Raw genomic sequence first — 20,119 nt, 5'->3', positions numbered from 1 at the left:
CGAATGCCAAGTACTTCAGAACTAAATTAGGAAATACGTCCGAATACATGGAACGATACTAAGAGCCCTAAGTGGGTCTCTCTCCCTTTATGAGGCGTGAGACTCATCGTCAACATAATGCGCTTCAATGAGGCAATTCATAATGCGCTTCAATGAGGCAATTCTATCTTCTAACCCTCCACCTCTGAGAGCAAAATGTAATTCAGGCAGCGAAAGAATTAATAAAGATGATATGGTATCATAAATACATTTTCATGGATGGAAGTATTTTTGACAGATTCAGGAAATATGAGACATAAAAACAAATGGTAAAGGGATGTTTGGGCACAGAGGGCTACATGAACAGAGTTGCCACTGATTTTTGCACTGCAGCACGATGAAGAGACGAGGCCAGAGTAACTGCTACTACATTTGTTTTCTTTTACAATCATGTGCCACTTGGCAATGGCTACCTTTACGAAGTCTGAAAACCCCAGAATGCAACATCAAAACTCAAGAATCCATTTTCATCCAAAAGTAAAGGACCTTCAAGCAGCCCTTCTCATCAAATACCCCTTGTCCAGCGAGACACAGGGATTGATGAAAAAGTACTCAACAATTTCCTGCCCAATCACTTCTGTCAGCAATCAGCAGGGCCCTTAGGAGAACCCGTTAGAGCAGTAACAGTAGAGCAATGGATTCTTCAACCCATTTTGGAAGCCCTCGGCTACCCAGCAGCCTCCAGGGGGATCAGCTCATCAGGACTCTGCAGGTAAAGGGAGGAGTTCAATCACATCATCAAAGAATCGAGGAACGTTGGTGCTGGACAGGCACCCCAAAGTCACACGTCCAACCCTTCTCAGTTTCCAGAAAAGAGGCAGGTCAGCTCACTGTCTTCAAAGAACCATGGATTCTCCCTCAAAGGGTACCAAACCAAGAAGAGGCACATATCAGTGCGCGTAGCAGCTCTTTCCACCCTAACTGTGGTCTGACAGGGCTGTCAGTCCCACTGCACCGATTCTAGGTGAAGCCATGTGATTCTAGATGAAGTCATCTATCCTAAAAGCAGAGAGTTACAAAATAATTGAAATGAAGGGCAGGACCAGATAGATCTCTGTTTATTCCTTCTGGCCTCATCTTGTTGTCATCTGTCTCTAAGGCCTATGAGAGAAAAGATGTCAAGGACCTGCTAGGAAAATGGGATGCAGGGCCATCCACCACTTCACAAGGAAGACCTTACAGAGAGGGCAAAATCTACCAACGTGTTAAAGGCACGGACCCCTCTGACCCAGCAAGTTACTTTGAGGAACTGATCCTACAAATAGATCTATGTGGACCAAGTGTTGTCCGAAATAGCAAAAGACTGAGAGCAATCTAACTAACATCCATCAGTAGGGGGCTAGCCCAATTAACTTGGGTGTATCCATAAGGTGCAATATCAAAGTAGCACAAACAAAAACACACCAGCAAGTTCTTCGTTATGTCAAAAGAAATGATGAAACGATCTCCAAGAGATTTTGCTTCAGGAAAAAGCAAGGTACAGAATAATACAGCATTTCACCATTTATATTTTTTAAAAAGAGGGGATTGAGGGCATGTATGGGCAGTCTGCCTATATATGCATACAATATCTCCGGAAGGACACACGAGAAGCTGGGAACACTGATTTGGCTCCAGGGAAAGAAAGTGGGCGGCAGGTCGAAAAGAGTGGGAAGGAGTCATCCTACGGCACACTCTCCCTTTCTTATCTTTGATTTCTGAATCAGGTGAATGCATTACCTAGTCAAAAAATATTTTTTTAAGATGTTTAAAGATCTGATCTTTTAAGAAAGAGTGAAAATGGATGAGAGCCTTTTTTTTCTCTGACTTTACTTGGCCAAAGAAAATGTTGGCAAACCCAAGTGTGGCTCTTAATTCTAGCCTCTGAAATCCAAACGTCTGGGAATCCCCGTGCCACAGACAAACCAAGATGTACCAGCACACTAACGCTCTCTCTGATCCTGTCTGCCTGAGCTGGAAATGAGTCAACCAGCTGTAGTCACAAGCCTTTTCTTAAGATTAAATAGACAGATTTTTGCTAAGTTACTCGGCTTCACTTCCTTAGAAAATTATATTTATTAGTCGATATAGGTTACTTGACAAGTACCAGTGTGTTGAAATCTGTGCATAACATTATTTTAACACTCCAATGTCAGGAACAAAACTGGTGCTCTTAACTATCTGTGATGAACACATGATGGGCTGGCTAGTAGATATGTGAATGGATGAATCTGAACCATTAATACTCGATGATCAGACAGCTGTGGTGCTTATAAAATGCTAATGGGATCATCATATGGTATAAGGATATTCTCCAACTAAACAAAAATAACCCCTCTGGAATACTTCTACAGGTTGGGGACTAAAATTCTGTATCAACATTTGGACTTCACTGTCTGCTTTTATCACAGTTGATTAATAATGGACTATAGCTAAACCCCAGTTCTGTATCAGGTACAAACAAAAATAAACCAAACTCTCTGTTCTCATAAAGCCTTTATCTGAATCCTAGATATACAGGCCAGAGGCACAGACTCAAGGCCCCATGTGTATATAGCTCCAGGCAAACTCCACTGCTAATAGTCTCACACCAACCTAATAAAAAGTGCTGGGACACATGTGGCCAGGCCGATCACAGATAAAGCCAAAACACGGTCCTGACAAGCACAGCGACACTGAGCCCGCACAGGAGACCATTTGAGAATTATGACATTACATTAGAGCATAGCAGGATGAGACTAAAATCTCACAGCGCCATCCGTGACATCGCTTAGTTCACACAAATGTTACCTGACAATTACACTTCTTAAGAACACAGGTTTTTCCAGAGGAAGGGGAAAATCCATTAAACAAAATCAGATGGGAAGTTCTGCCTCTGCAAAATAAGGAAAGCTTCATGGATAAAGCTTGGCTTCCCTCACGTTCGAGGGGGTGGCATTCTGTTGGAGAAACATCTCAATGCAAAGTTATTCCCAGCGTGACTAACAACCACCAGCCGCCCACCCACACGAGTGTTTGAGGATGTGGTGGAGTACTCACAAAATATTTGGATGACTAAACGCTACTGTCAGATTTCAAAGAGATACTTAAACACATTCCTGTAACAAACTGACTTCCATTCTTAATTGTAGAACACCAGTGAAAAATACTGGGTAACAAGTTATTCGAGGGACTGTAAACTTTTAAAAATAAATTTTCACAAAATTAATGTATTAATCAGCTGATTCTAACAATTAATACTTTAAATTGGGTTGGAAATTTTGAGAGGCATCCAAAAAAGTGCCTCCTTACATCAATGTCTCAAGGATGCCCCCAGTCTAATTTTGTGCTAAACTATCTGTTTAACTTGCTTCTCAAATACATCCACCATGATTGTATCACCATAGAAATAAATCCACTCAGAGGAGTCACAGAGAAGTAAGACCTGCCAAATGAAAACTTTACTAAAAATATGACAAACTTAAACCAGGCTAGTACTAAATATAACTATCACTTCACTCCACTGAGAGCTCGAGAAATAAATGAGATAATAAAAACTTGAATGCATGATGGATGGAAAATTAGAAAGCAGTCTCTCTTCTCTTAACAAATGAGCTCACCAGAGATCGGAAAAGAAAGCATCTTCAAAAGCAGCGGAAGGAAAGCGCCTTGGGAAACCAACTGCTGTCCTCCTCCCCTGCTTCCCTCCCGGGAAGGCGAAACACAGGAGTCACGTCAATACACACTTTCCAGCTAAGACGTGCCCAACGTGCTCTGACAAAACAGGCCAACCTGAGCACACAGGGAGTCCCTTCTCACAGAGGACAATGAGCCACACGCATTTTCTACTGCTTCATCTACCTTCCTGGATGACAAAGATAAAACTGCGATCAGGGTGCTTCAATTCTTTGAGCACTTATTTAAGCTGCAAAACCAGTGCACACCCAGATAAAGATGTCACCTTACAGGTGATGCCACTTAGGGGAACAAGAGGGAAAAATCACCTCTCTCAGGAGAAGGCCGTCATCAGAGGAGCTGCTGGCTCAGAGAAGCTCCCTCCCAGGGACTACACCAACTGCCAGCAGGGTCAATCGCAGGCACACCAGAGGAAAAATCAAAACAGAACTCTGTCCCTGCCTTCCCTGACTTCACTGGAAGAGAAAGAGTTCTATAAATCAGCTTTAAGACTAAGTACTTGGCCTACGGTCAGGATAGTAAAATACTAGGTAGTGATAAAACTTAGTCATCGTGCAAAGAATTTCAATTAAAAACTTGTCTCCTTGCTTCTGGCTCAAAGAGTATCAAAGGCATGTTTACGCACTGTTAGTGAGAAGGAAAATTTTGATGCAACCTTTTTAGAGGGCAACTTGGCAACGTCCACCAACATCTTAGGCACACATATCCTCTGACCATCAACGTAATTGCTAGGAATTTATCCCGGAGATACACTACACAAGGACTTTTGCAAATTACTACGTGTATTGTAGCCTTGTCCATAATAGCCAAAATAGAGACAGCACCCTACATGCCCACCAGTGAGCAGACTGTGAACTGTCAGCACACGCTGGAGTCCGAGAGAGAGGGAACTTGGTCTGTGCTGACACGGAATGCTCTCCAAGGTCTACTATACAGTATGTATACTAGGATCTAATTTCTACAAAGATACGTTTTTTAGTGTATAAATGTTCCTATATATGCATTAAGTTTTTCTAGATGGATACCTAAAAACTGTTAGTAGTTTCTTCTGTGGAGTGGGGCTAGGAGAAAAGAGGAGAAAGGAAATAATTACTTTTCATTTTATACCCTTCTGAAGTGAATTTTTTTTACCATGCTGATATATTGCCTGAATACATCTTTAAAAAACATGTCAGGGGGCCAGCCTAGTGGCATAGTGGTTAAGTTCAGGTGCTCTGCTTCTGTAGCCTGGGGTTTGCTGGTTTGGATCCTAGTGCAGACCTACACACTGCTCATCAAGCGACACTGTGGCAGCGTCTCATATATAAAAGAGAAGAAGACTGGCACAGATATTAGCTCAGCAACAATCTTCCCCAAACAAAAAGAGGAAGCTTGGCAACAGATGCTAGCTAAGGGCCAATCTTCCTCACCAAAAAAAAAAAAAAAAAAAAAAAAAATCATAGAGCATTAATTTTTTAATTGCCTTCCAAAAAATAAAATCGATGTTCTTTTTCATTAGTTGTACATCTTGCTATTTTTTTGTACCTTATTTCCTTCGTACACCCATCCGAGACTCTTCACACCAAAAGCAGCCTGGTTGGATGAGACATCCAGACATGTGACAGGCTGGCCGTAGACATAATGGAGGGTTCTGGCAGAGTCTTCAGCTTTTAGCAGGTATACCAGATCTCCAGCAGTGGCTACTGCCACAGGGTACCTTCCAGTATCTGGAACTATTTCAAGGTAGTCAACCTGTTAAAGGAGAAGAGTTGTTTAGTCCTTCAGGTCTCACCCACAATTCCTCCTACATATGAATGAGAAGACCAGCAACCCAAGAGAAAAAGACAGGCAAAGGGACAGTTTACAGGAAATGAAACAGTTTTTACATAAATGAAGAGATTCTCATCATAAAAGAAACACAATACACTCCAAATAAGAGAAATACAAAGTAAGAATTCACGAAGATATCATTTCCACCTGTCCTATCAGTAAAGATCAATTAGTCTGCTAAGACACTGGGCTACAGCTGGTGGGATGTAATTTGGTCCAACAGCCATGGAGGGAAATCTGGCAACACTTACCACAACGTCAAATGCACATGCACTCGGACCCAGCAAGTCACTTCTAGGAATTTGCTTACAAATAAACTCACATTTATCCAAAACAACTGTTATTTGCTGTAGCACTATTTTGTCATAGCTAAAAACCAGAAAAACCTAAACATGGGTTACTAAGGGACTAATTAACTTAATAGTAAAATCTGTGCATTGGAATACCATGCAGTCATAGAAAAAAGCACAAAGACATTCTTTATAAATTCACACAAATGGGATCTCCAAGGTAAACTTGGGGAGGGGAAAGCAAGGAAGCAAGGTGAGCAACAGGATTTGGTGTGTAAAAGGTGGGCCAGAGCAAGCACATGACGTGCTTGGCGTGCACAAGTGTAAATCTTCTAACAATGGCTGCCTCCAAGGGGGGAAACGAGCTGTGAGATGGGTTGGAAGGGAGATTTCTCACGGTAAACCTGAGTCTTTTTAACTCTGAACCATGAAGGTATAATAACTATTCAAAAAAAAGCTAAGGTTTTATTATTTTTTTTACAAGAAATTGAATAAATAAAACTCAGTTCCAAATTAGTAAAAATCACATTTTAACATCTGTGCAAATACCAAAAAGGTGTTGCTAAAAGGTTAAAAGTGTCTGAGTTATCTGCTGTCTCCTGGCTCCAATGTCACTGGAGGGTGGGAAGGCCACTACAAGCACTTTTACACCATCACAGTACTCTCGACTGCATGGCTGCCGCCACCTGCTCTAACGTGCGTGGGTACGAGGAGCTCTCTTCAATAATTTGCTTTTCTAGACCCAGAAGTGGCACATTTCCCCTGAGTGCAGTTTACAGCAGGTTTTCACCTCCCTGAGTAAATTGCGAAAGTACCAAAGCAGAAGGTGAGCCATGCCATGTGGTTACAAAACCCACAGTGTAAACAGGACAGCGCAGCCCTGACAACAATTCAAAAAGTTCAAACGACTGAGTCCCAAGGACTGTCCGGAGAAGCCTGAGAGGGTAAGCGTCCGGCAAGTGCTGATCACAGGCCTAGTGGTGTGAGGGCAGCTCTGCACCCGGCCCCAAGGGCCAGCACAGAGGCAGGATGTTCTAGGCTGTATTACAAACCCGGAGCACTGCCACTGCGATTCAGGGAGCCTATGCAGGGAAGACAAAAATGGCCCAGCTCTATGAGCCAGGGGGTGCCTTTTCCAGTGACAGCGCATTCTGTGGCAACCCCTCATCCAGGGTGCAAAACAATACATAACAAGTTTTATAACACATGCCTCCAGCAACGGTTGCCTGCTTCCTCTCTCTCCTATTCTAAAAATTATTTATTTTCCAAAAACCAACATCCTCAGTCTAGCCATTTAATTTCACCTTAATGTTGGATTTTGGACAGACCAAGAGGCTCAGATTGACAGTGGCTGTGCCATTTGCTGGGTGCTGTAAACTACTTCAAAAAGGTTCCAGTGTGTGCCAGGATGCCACCTTATTGCCAAGGCAGGATTTACACTTCACAGAGGGACTCACATCTTAGGTAATTGTCTGAGTTCATGTAATTATTGCTGGTCTACAGTGTTCTTTAGTCAGAGACCAAGTAACAAGCACTACGGTAGATTTGAGAACAAAGAGAAATATGGTACTTTCACATGTTTCTCATAAATAAACCCAAGATGAGATGACAGCATCAGGCAGCTTTGGGGGAACACTACACCCAAACTGCAGACTGATCGTTAAAGGGACAAGAAGCTTACGGAGGAGAAGCGGTGACACCATGGCTTTTTAGTTATTCACATCCAACCGGATTTCCACCAGGGGGAAAAGGGAGAGGAGCAGGATTTGTTCCAGGTCAGGCCATCAATTCATTATTCCGTATTGGCTTTTGTCTTCACTCTCCTACTAATGCCAAAATCAAGTTTGTCTAAATTAAATCCAAATTCAGCACAGAGAGATTTGAGCCCTTCCTTCTTACCACCAAACCACCTCCTACCACACAAATGTAGAGACTTAGGTACAACTCAACTCAGAAATAAGCTCTGTGTAAAGAACTCTTCAGGTTGGCTCAGCTTCTCACATGACATCCTGGAGCACAGCTACCCAATTAACACTGACTTAAATCCATTTTCACTCAAGAGTTACTCTTAATTCCAGGTGAGAAAATCTTGGGATGAAGAAAGTGTAGGATGGAAACCTTCCTTCCCATAAGGACTGGGGTGACAGCACTGAACTCATTTTCACTTACATGTTAGGCCAGAAACTGACCTCAGATTTCCAGGGGTGACTGTCCCGTTAATGTGAAGGAGGCTGAGGACCACAGTGAGAAACTCTGGCCCTGAAGCCAGCCCTGAGGTCTGAATCACAACCTTAGCTCTGACACCAGGAGGAAGTCAATTCACTGCTCTAAGCTTCTATTCTTGGTAAATGGAGAAATTTACTACCTATTTCACAAAGCTATTGCGAGATTTATGGATAGGAGGCCCACGAATGCGAGCTGCCAACATCATTACTATTTGTTTATATGAGACCAGAGATTGCAAGAATGAAAGATAAAATGATCAGACTAAAAGCTCACCAGTTTCTGAACTTCAAATTCTGCAGCTATTTGCCAATATCCCTCCTCATTGGGGCATAACATTACAACATCAAAAGCAGAAGCTGTGGCAACAGTTGCATCTTCCTGGCTTAGGGCTAGTGCCTGTATTCTTGCATCATGCTCAAAACGATGAATAGGGTACTTTCCAGTTCTTAGATCCCAAATATTAAGAAAGCCTATGTAGAAAAAAGAAGTGCAAGCAACAATTTTAAATTCACTTAATATGCACAATTATAAAATATCATGCAATATAAAGAAAGATAAATTAGTTACAAAAAATATTTGCATCACATATAACAGAGGGCCAATTTCCTTAATATATAAAGGGCTTCTAAGATTCAATAAGAAAAACAATTGAAAAGTGAGCAAAGGACATAAGCATGCTGTTCACAGAAATACAACTGACATGTAAACGAGAAAAAAGTTAAAATTTACTCACAATTAGAAAAATATAAAAACTGTAATATGATACCATTTTTCATCAATCAAATTGACAAAGACAAAAAAATTTCAGAACCAGCCTGATGGCCTAGTGGTTAAAGTTTGGTGCTCACTGCTTAGGCGGCCTAGGTTCCCTTCCCAGTTGCAGAACCACACCACCCATCTGTCAGTGGCCATGCTGTGGTGGCAGCTCACACAGAAGAACTAGAAGGACTTACAACTAGGATATACAACCATGCCCTGGGGCTTTGGGGAGGGACAGAGGAAAAGAGGAAGACTGGCAACACTTTCTCTGCAAAAAAAATAATAATTTTTTAAAAAGTAGTTAAAAAAACTCAGAAAGCATTTTGTGGTTGAAGATATAAGGAAACAGGCTCTCTCTCAAACTGCTGGTGGGACTGTAAACTAATTCACCAACTTTGGAGGCAATTTGATAACATTACCAAATTACAAATGTATATAAGATAGTCATTGTAATGTTTTTAATTATGTCAAAAGATTGGAAGCTATCTAGATGTCCATCAATAGAGAATTACTTAAATAATGGCACCTCCTTAGTTCAGAATTTAAATAAAGCGAGCAGTTAAAAAAAGAGTGAGTCAGGGGCTGGCCCTGTGGCCACGTGGTTAAGTTCGTGCGCTCCGCTGCAGGCGGCCCAGTGTTTCGTTGGTTCGACTCCTGGGCATGGACATGGCTCTGCTCATCAGGCCATGCTGAGGCGGCGTCCCACATGCCACAACTAGAAGGACCCACAATGAAGAATATACAACTATGTACTGGGGGGCTTTGGGGAGAAAAAGGAAAAAAATAAAATCTTTAAAAAAAAAAAAAGAGTGAGTCAGGGGCCAGCCCTGTGGCCGAGTGGTTAAGTTCGCGAGCTCCGCTTCAGCGGCCCAGGGTTTCACCGGTTTGGATCCTGGGCACAGACCTAGCACTGCTCATCCAGCCACGGTGAGGTGGTGTCCCACACAGTGGAACTAGAAGGACTTAAAACGAGAAATGACAACTATGTACTTGGGGGCTTTGGGGAGAAGAAGAAAAAAAATAAATAAAGATTGGCAACAGATGTTAGCTCAGGTGCCGATCTTTAAAAAAAAAAGAGTGAGTCAGTCTTACACACAAGCTATACGAAATGATCAACAAAATATACTGTTAAATGAAAAAAGTAAAGGACAGAAGAGTGGTATAGTATGCTATATTACTTCCGTGTTTTAAAAAAATGTATATACACAGACTACTGCAGAAGGACACACAAGACACTGTTAACAAGGACTGACCCCTAAGGAAAGAAACCAGGGAAAAGGAATAAAAGTAGGAGGGAAAGGGGCCAGCCCAGTGGCGCAGCAGTTAAGGCCGCACGTTCTGCTTTGGCGGCCCAGGGCTTGCTGGTTCGGATCCCGGGTGTGGACATGGCACCACTTGGCAAGCCATGCTGTGGTAGGTGTCCCACGTATCAAGTAGAGGAAGATGGGCACAGATGTTAGCTCAGGGCCAGTCTTCCTCAGCAAAAAGAGGAGGATTGGTGGCAGATGTTAGCTCAGGGTTAATCTTCCTCAAAAAAAAAAAAAAAAAAAAAGAGGGACACTTACTGTATATCCCCTTGTATTCTCTGAAATTTTACCAAAAAAAATAAATTTTTTAAAAATGCTTTTGTGAGAGACCTAAGAAGAATGGGTGGTTGCTGAGTGGTTTAAACACAGGGAGTTCTTAATTCATTCTTCTATTTGTCCACTCATGCCAGGCACTGTTCTAGACACTAGCAGTACCTGAAAACAGCCATTAACCAACTCTAATTGGTTCTTACATGTATTTTATACCTTCCTCACCACCACCCTCTTCTGGCCCCCACTGGCAGTGACACTTCATTTTGCACAGCTCTAAAACACGAGCTAGACCATCCAATGATTGTTAAAAACTGATTTTATCATACACTCTTCTCCCCAGCCCCTTGAATACTGCTACCCAGATGAATTCCTCTGACACACACTGGCCGTGTCTCAACCTTTCTGGAATTGTCTACAGCACTCATCTCCAAGTGCAGTCCTCTGGATCAGCAGCATCAGCATCACGAGGGGCTTGTTAGAAATGCAGATTCTCAGGCAACAGACACTCTGGGGATGTACACTCAAGTTTGAGAACAGTTAAGTTTGGGAGCTTAAACTTTTCTATCAGAAATATAAACTTTCCTGAATTTGCAATACTCCTTATTCTCTTCTCACCAAATAATTTCTTTCTATTGTTCCCATCCACTAAGCCACTTCCTTCCCCTCAAAGATTCATCCAAGAAAATAGTTACTTTCTGCATCACATTGGATAATGTCCCAGTCCAATTTCCACCTGATTTTATTTTTCAAAATCCACTGAGAAATAATTCTGTGGAGATAACACAGTCTGTGGCTACAAGAGTTCAAATCCAGCTCCAGCACTCGCTAGATGAAGGTCTCGGGCAGGTCAGTTAGAGCTGTGAGCCCGTGCCCTCCTCCGAAAAACTGAAGATACCCTCACCTACTGCACAGGCCTGTTGGGAGGATGAAAGGAGACAAACCCTACAAAATGCTGGAGACAGACCTATCATTCTTACCTTTTTTACATGTATTCTATAGTGCCTGCCGTCTTATAAAGCATATTTAATCTATTAACAATGCCAGTTTCCTCTCTATTGCTCATCCGCAAATCCAGTTCTACTTCCTATAACTTCCTATGACCTAAAACAGATAAAGCTTTTCACTTCTCTTCTCTTTGCAATTCATCCTCCCATCTTTCTTTCCTCTTACCTTGTACTTTGCCTTTAAACAGTAAATGCTTCGAACTTAAGATCTTACTATAAAGTATCATTCAGCACTAAATAAATACAGAGAGTCAGAAGAAAATAATACATTTGGGCTGCTTTGCAAGACTTTCAAACTGTCAGTAGGCTAAGTAGGTGATTACAAACAAAAGCAGAGCCTTCTTCAAGCTAAATGTTGCTTCAAATGTAAAACACAGTGTACTTTTCTAGGAATTATGATAAACTTGGGGGGATAAGCAGATCAGAGAAGTCTTCACAACACATTCCCCTGGCGGCTACTTTGGCAAATTCTTTCCATTCTGACTCAGAAGACACTGATATGCTGCAGAGAATGCCAACGGCTCCACACATTAAATAGCAGATAGGCACACTCCAAGATGTGCCTCCTTCACAGAGTCCTGCATTGCATTTGTCTGCATGTGCTTGGAGGCATCACGATAGACAGTGAAGAAAAATAAAAATCGCTATTTGCATAGAGCTTTCAAGTGTCTAGACACTCATCCTTTGTCTCCTCTCCTTGAGCGCTCACTTCCACCTTGGGAGGGGCAGCACTCTCCTCACTTCACAAAAGGGAAGAAACAGAAGCTCCAAGTCGTTAAACAGCTGGTCCGAAGCTGGGCTGGAATTGAGCTGGAAAAGTGCAGGATGAGTGGCTGCGTTTACAAGTGCATAAAATAACTACGAGCTCGATGAGTAAGTGATGTAGGCTCAGCCTGTGCTCTGCCAAGTGTGGAAGTTATTCACCCACAGCTCATTCAAAGCACACATGGAGTTTATCTATAAACACATTTTTCATTGTTAATCAAGTATTGGTTTTGTTGGCATCATTTTTCCAACAGAATGGTATGCAATAAAATACCCTTCACTACAAGGTTGAGTTCCACAGAGCTGTCCTAAGTAGGGTCTTTCTGGAAAATGTATTCCAGGGTTCCATCAATTTAATGGCCACATCCTGCTCTTCTGAATGCCTGTTGTGTCCCGATCTTTGTCAATTGTCTCCACTTCAACTATTAAGTATATAACTTGGTCAAATCCTCACTTGTCAGTGGTGCCACTATCATTTCCACAGTCCTCCAAGATCATTTTTAGGTGCACAAACATGTAAGATTATGTCCTCTTGATGAATTGACCCGTTCTTAGACGAAATGTCCCTCTTTACCCGTTTACATTCTTTGCTCTGAAATCCGCTTTGTTTGATACTGATATAGCCACTCCAGCTTTCTTTTGATTAGTTTTCGCATGGCATATAGACGTGTTTCTGTCCTTTCACTTTGTCTCGTGCCTTTATATCTAAGTGGGCTTCTTGTAGACAGCGTATAGTTGGTCTTGCCTTTAAGTGGAGTGTTTAGACCATTTATCTTTAACGTGATTACTGGTGAGGATGGGTTGAATCTAGCCTTTTGCTGTTTGTTTTCTATTTGTCCCATTTGTTCTTTGCTCCTTTTTTCCCTCTTTTTCTGCCTTCTTTTGGATTGAGTATGTGTTTATGCCATTTTAATTCCTTTGTTGGCTTATTAGCCAAAACTCTTTGTTGTGTTATTTTATGGTTGCTTTAGGATTTTAACACACACCTGTAAGATACTGTAGTCTGCCTCCGAGCAATAATATATACCACTTCACACACAGAGTAAGAACTTCACAGCAGCACACTTCCACTTCCTCCCTTCTCAGCCTCTGTACTATTGTTGTCATACTTATTATTTCCACATATGTTATAAATTCCACATACATTGTTAGTATTTTTGCATAAGCAGGCAATTATCTTTTAAAGAGACTTAAATAATAAGAAAAAGAGCCATTTTTATTTATCCATGTAATTACCTCTTCTACTGCTCTTCGAATATCACTTTTAACATTACTAAATCGTGCAGTTTTTGCAAGATTTGCAATTTCACTTTGCAACTGTCCTCTTGGATATTTGACCCAAAAACACATGGGTAAGGTGATCAGGAACAGATAACCAGCTACCAGAAGGGATGTTTGAGTGAAAGCTAATTTTACACACGATCAATTTATTAATTAATACAGTTATATCACAGCTACTTTCACAACCTCAAAACTGCAGGGACTCCAACAGTGAATGCTTGAATTATAAGAATGTTTTATAATACTGCAGCAGATTATCATCCATGTTAACCAATATTTAGCCAAAAAGGAATCAATGCAACAATACAATCAACAAGTATTTATTGAGCCCCTGCTTTGGGCCAGCCACCATTCTAGGTACTAGGGAAACTGCAGTCAAGAAGACAAAATAAAAAAAGCCCCGGACTGCATGGAGCTGACTTTCTAGTGGCATCTACCAAGCATCTCATTTGGGGGGCACATAGTAAGGATATGACCCTTATTCTCACAAAACTCACAATGGAAAGAAACATAGACATCTAATAACTAAAATATAACAGAGAGATATATACCAAGTGCAATGGGACAATGGATGAGCTTAACTTTTTGTCATGTTGTCACACTATTTTAAGATGGCAAAAAAGGAGCAGCAAGTTTTCCAGACATTTCAAGTTGAACTGGGTCCACACCCAACGCACAACATTAAGGAAGTAGTAGTCAGCGCCTGTCAGAGCCAAATAAATTCACTTCTCCAAAGGGGAGGGTTTTTAAAATCTGATGTACATTCACTTGAAAGGCCAAGTTTTATCATATTGCAGATGCCGCAACAACATGGCTTTGGCTCCTGATATTGTGTGGACTTAGGAAGCGGCAGAATTGTGCCCTTTTTCTGTTACATTCCCTACAGTAGTGAATTCAGAGTACTGAATGTGGCTGAACATCAATAAAGGTTTGCTGAATGCTTGTCTTAGGTTTTAGCAAGGGAACATTTGTGTAAGAAACAGACATCCACTGATACTGGCCTAAATACAAATGTTAACTGACTGGAAAGGAACAGAGCTATTTGACAGAACGCAAGGGCAGGAAACATAGCTGGAGATTATAAGGGATCAGAACTAGGACCTAAAAACATTCGGAACCAAGACAGTGTACCTCTTGCACCACAGATTTTGTCTCTGCTTCTCTCTCCACAAACCAGCTTTCTGCCTTCCCCATTCCACGAGGGCTCCTACTCCAAGCACACAACTGACACTGAAATTCTGAGGTCCAACAGGCTCATCCCAGTCCATCAGTCAGCTGCCCCAGGGCCTGGGGCCCCCATCTTTGTTTAACTAGCCGAAGCCAAAAGACTATTCAAATTCTATGAACATGCCCACCTCTAGAGGTGCTGAGGAGGGACCTCAGAGCAAGGAAACACCCCGAAAGTCTCTACTGCACTTCTCCTGCACGTTAGGCCAAGGCAGAACAAGAGAAAACTTCTCAGCAAGTGCGAAGGGAGGTTCTGTGCAGTTTCTGAGCAGCGACTACAGCAGCTCGTTGCCATCTCCCCCTGAACCAGGTCTAATCCCCGAGAGCCGGAGCTTCAGGACTTCCATTTGCCCCACACGGAGAAAACGGAAAGGACAGGTGTCTGCCTTTCTACCTGCTAAAATCTCAAGAGCTGGATAAAAGATGTTTAATTCTGAGCTAGTGCTGGGATGACAACGACACTGCTTCATTCATGAGAAATATGAAAAGGATGCGGACAAAAGAAGAAAAAGGGTCTCTTGAAAAATCTGAAAGAATACAATGAGTGAGGGCCATCAGCCCAATAAAGTAGACAAGAGTAGGGCTTAGCAGTCCCACCTGCTCTCTGGGCTCAAGACCCTCCACCTTGACAAGCAGCAGCAGGGCTGAAGGAACTCCGAGTTCACCCTAGACTAGGAACAGTCGTGAATGATGACATGAGTAACGACGGCCAGTCTTTCGAGGAGACATAAAGGCCGCTCAGCAGCTGTGGATGGGCACCCATGCCAGTTTGCAGCACACCCCTCCCCCTCCCAAAGGAGGCCAGCCAGAGTTTGGTAATGAAACTGCACATAGTGGAAATGGGATCTAAATGAGTTTAAACTGATTTATGTTAGCTTTTGTAAAGATTACTTGATATCAGGAAAGTGCTACCACTGTGAAATAATGTCGACAATCCTTAAGACCTCCGCCTAATGGTACTTGCACAGAATATTTATATTCCTCGTCATGGGAACAAGGACCATAATGGATACCACTTTTGTTTTATTAGGGATGCATATTTAAATTAATCTGCTATTTGCCTAAACAATTAGCTGCTTCTGTTTGTGTGCACAAAGCCAAAATTGCAATTAGGCTTCCATCAAAAAGATAAGTCCCAACTAAAACTGTCCCGGTGGAGTCATAAGAGCTCAGGGCTGAACTTTCCAAAATTACTTTTTAGCATAATGGTAATTATGTTAATTGCTTGAAAGGTAAATAACTGCTGAACTGGTTTTGGAAAAAAATACAATTGGCATTGCCCCTCCCCTTTGATCTTTTTCAGGCACCATAAAATTTCAAATAGGTTACGAGTTTAGAAAGTCATAGACTGGTCACCTCTTGAACTACGGTTTGCCTTGTGGCCTTCAGTGCTTTCTAGATTAGAACTTCTTTCAGCCATGAGCTCCAATCCTCTTGAGCTTGCACATGAACACCTGAGGCTTGGGCTCAGCTTCATAGAGTTAAGTAGACAGGATCAATTAACTTTAGTTCAGAGACGCTGAATGAAGCTAGCTATTTATAAAGAGAGCTGGAAATCTCAATTTCCACCATGTAAATAAACACTCGCCTATAAGAAATTAAGCAGGAGTCAAAAGAAATTCTGCAACGAGAAAAAGCATTTTAATAAAAATTTAAGATATACCCATAGCATTCACACGTACCTCTTCATTCATCAAGCGCACACACTATCACTGTGAAATGCAGGCCAGGATGTAAAGGCGGCATAAAGTCTGAAAGGACAAAAGAAGTTTTGCTTTCACGGCAGAAGTGGCCAGTGGAAGATTAGCATCAGTGCAAACAAAGGTCACAAATCGGCTAAATCATGGAGGGTCTTGAAAAAGAAAGAAGCTGAATGAAATTCATTCTTCACCTGGATGCTGCATTGACTGTGCATGTCGTCCTCAACATTCCAGCTGAACACAGCTCTAAAGCCCAACTCTTGCTTACAGCAGAATAACAATAAATACAAAGCACTCTGGAAGCAGCATTTTAGATTGACAAGTAAGAAAATCTGAATGGGCTTGTGGACCAATGAAGTGACTGCTCAGGGTACAAGCAAAGCAGCAACCAGACACGAGATCACAAAGCAGAAACTGAGTCAAGAAGGAAAGATGAACGTGCTCAGTGCCCTCAAGTTCAAAGCAGAAGAACACTGTAAAAAGAAGAATAAAAAATGAAGAGACAGTAAATTGAAAAGAAGGCAAATAATATATTGTAGACTATGAAAATGTGACTAAATAGAAGAATTTACAGTTAGCAAAGTTAAAGGAAAAACAGACTGATGTTCAGAAGCCAAAGAACTCGGCTCAGCTCTTCCACAAGTGAAAGTGCCAAGAAAGCAGATAATGCGAAAGAGACGGCACTGTGCAGGCAGCCAGTGACTCCAGCCAATTTTTTCCTACAATATAAGTGAGTGACATAAACACAACATAAAATCTATCTGGAAGAGTTTGTCAGACACCGGAGTACGAGATGCCTCTAGAGAAGAGACTGGGTTACTGGGGAATCAGGGAACCAGGTGGTGGTAGGTAGAGCAAGAGTACTTACTTTCTACTATATATCCTTTGGTACTATTTTTTCTACATGAAATACTTTCTCAAACAATTTATTATAATTTGTATATACATCTTTATAGATATTAGTGATGGGATATTTTTATTATTTATTCCAATCATAATCTGCATGATTTTACAATCAATATTTAACTCTGATGTACAAAATTAAATTAAAAACTCAAACTCTACTTCTGACCCTTCGATGGGTTAAGGTGAATTAAACTCCAAAGGTGTCCATCACATCGCCACCACTTCCCCTGGATCAGACCAGTAGGGAACAGACGGGTGCAGGGCCTGGGCCAGGGCTGGCATTCAGTGAGTCTTAGACTTCTTTTTCTTCCTCTTTTTAAATATACTGTTTATTGTTGAAAGGAAAATGTCTATCTTCAAAAATAGTTCCATTCATATGTTCAGTGACACAACTATATAATATTTAGAAACATGCGTAATTTAAAATAATGTGGTAACTACTGAAGCTGAGTAATGGGTTTATGGGGGTTCACCATACTATTCTCTCCAATTTTGTGTATTTTGAATTTCCCATAATAGAATGATCTTTTAAAATTTGAAAGGCTATCACCAACAAAAGTAAAGATATTAACTTGTGTTTTACAAATGTTTTCAGTAGCTACACTGCAAAGTGACTTCTCAGAACAGATTTACAAGGAAAATTCCAGTGATGACATCTTGCAGCTTTTAGAAATCCCATTCCAAATCTTCAAAAGAGCTTGAAACCATACTATCAATTAATTCCCTTTCAATGAAAGTATTAAAAGGCTCAAACAAAAACAGGAAAAGAACCATACATAAAGATTTAGATTATGGCAAAACTGCTGTCAGTTGTGAGTCACCTGATAGCAAATGACAAGGGGAAAATGGAAACCACAGACAGTCTAACATCTCTCTCTGGCACTCAGCTTCACACGCCATCTCCCAGCACGCTGGGCTGGGGCCCCTGCCTCTCCCTCGTGTTCCCTCAGAGGAGGAGCACAACAGCCCAATACAGATTTCTCCCCTGAACTCCAGACCCACAGACCCATCTGCCTTTAAGATCGACGGTCTTCAGACTTTATTTACCCCCAAAATAATTTTGAAAAACTAGGTCTCTCTTTCACATTTTATATATAAAACTGACAAAAACTGTTTATCATAAGTTTTAAGTAGTGGCAAAAAACGTAACTTCTGGCATATTTCTAAAAGAAAACGGCTTTTCATTCTTTAAAAAGTATTCTTTGGGGGGCCAGCCCGGTGGTATAGTGGTTAAGTTCACACGCTCTCCTTCAGTGGCCCAGGGTTCACCAGTTCAGATCCTGGGCGCAGACCTACATACCACTCATCAAGCCATGCTGTGGCGGCGTCCCACATGGAAGAACTACAAGGACTTACAACTAGGATACACAACTACGTACTGGGGCTTTGGGGAGAAAAAGTAAAGAGGAAGATTGGCAACAGATCTTAGCTCAGCGCCAATCTTCCTCACCAAAAAAAAAGTATTCTTTGGGAACAAAATACCATAGATTAGATACCATCGAGAGCTGAAAAGGGGGGAGGGGCGCAGGGGGCAGAGAATAGCTCAAAGATAAATGGCAAGATAGACAAACAGTGCTGAGAATCCCTAATTGTATAACCGCCACCAGAAGAACACAGACTCTAACCTCATCTAATCTCAGGCCCAGAATTCAGCCAGAAAGCAGAAAAGGGACCGGCACATTATTTTCCGAGTAAACATTTAACATACAAAAGCACGGCATTAAATTGCTGTGAGGGAAAAAAATCTAACCTTGTTTAATAATCTAACATATTCTTTTTTCTATTTTGAAATATTTCCGACTTACAAAAAAGTTGCCAAAATTATACAAAGTTACAGTATACCCTTCACCCAGCTTCCCTGAATGTTAATATATTACATAACCATAGCCGCATGATCAAAGCCAGGAAATTAACATTGATACAATATGTTTAATCTATAGATCTTAGTCGAATTTCACCAACTGTCCCACCCACGTCCTTTTCCTGGTGCAGAGTCCCACCCAAAATTCCACATTGCGTTCAATTGTCATATCTTCTTCCTGTACCCCAATCTGAGACAATTCCTCAGTCTTTCTTTGTCTTCCATGCCCTTGACACTTGAACAATACTGCACGTTTATCCTGTAGGTCTCTCGGTTGTCTGATGTTTATTCATGTTTAAATCAGGTTACGCATTTTTGGCAAAAAACAGCACAGGAAATAACGCTGTGCTTTTCCAGGGTATGGCATCAGGAGGCCCACGAGAAGGTCTGCATTACTGGTAGTGACAACTCTCAGGACTTGGTTAAGGTGGCATCGTCAGGTTCTCCACTAGAAAGTTACTATTTTTCTCTTGTGCAAAGGTAATTTGAGACTATGCAAATATCTTGTTTCTTATTATACTAATTTTAGCATCCACTGATGATTCTTGCCTGCAACAATTGTTATTGTGGTACCTGCCAAATGTTGATTTTCTACCTTCATCATCCCTTCTCCACATGTTAACTGAAATGCTACTGTAAGGAAGAGCTGCCCATTCTCCTTTCTTTATTTATTTAACTATATATTTACATCAGTATGGACTCATGGATATTTACTTTATTCTATAGGTTATAATCTATTACTGTCATATTTTCTTGTTCAAATTGTCCCTGATTTGGCTGTTGGGAACTCCAGGTTGCTTCCATTGTCCTATAAATAGAACCCCCTGCTCACCTGTATCTTTTTTTTTTTTTTTGGAACATCCTTACTTTCTGACTCCATGAGAAGTTCCAGACTCATCTTGCATTTACCTGCCCTAGCACTGTTGCTTTTATTGAAGAATTAATGATATTTAGAAACCAAAATCTGGGCACTAGCTGTACTCAGTGTTACTAGCGTGGCACAATATATTCTTGTAAC

The 20,119-nt window shown here is 41.4% G+C and overlaps 1 protein-coding gene across 1 annotated transcript in view; it reads right to left on the bottom strand.

Annotated features, from left to right (window-relative positions):
• The window catches only part of FBXW8 (F-box and WD repeat domain containing 8), a 113,214-nt gene that overhangs the window by 34,513 nt on the left and 58,582 nt on the right, over positions 1-20,119 (bottom strand). The window contains exons 6-7 of the mRNA XM_044776430.2: positions 8,292-8,488; positions 5,218-5,424 (exon numbers count right to left, since the gene is read on the bottom strand). Of these exons, the coding sequence (XP_044632365.2) occupies positions 5,218-5,424; positions 8,292-8,488 (404 nt within the window). The remainder of the gene's footprint in view (positions 1-5,217; positions 5,425-8,291; positions 8,489-20,119) is intronic.

Source organism: Equus asinus, chromosome 8 (genome assembly GCF_041296235.1).
Source record: "Equus asinus isolate D_3611 breed Donkey chromosome 8, EquAss-T2T_v2, whole genome shotgun sequence".
NCBI classification, from domain to species: domain Eukaryota; kingdom Metazoa; phylum Chordata; class Mammalia; order Perissodactyla; family Equidae; genus Equus; species Equus asinus.
This window is presented reverse-complemented; position numbering and strand designations above follow the sequence as displayed.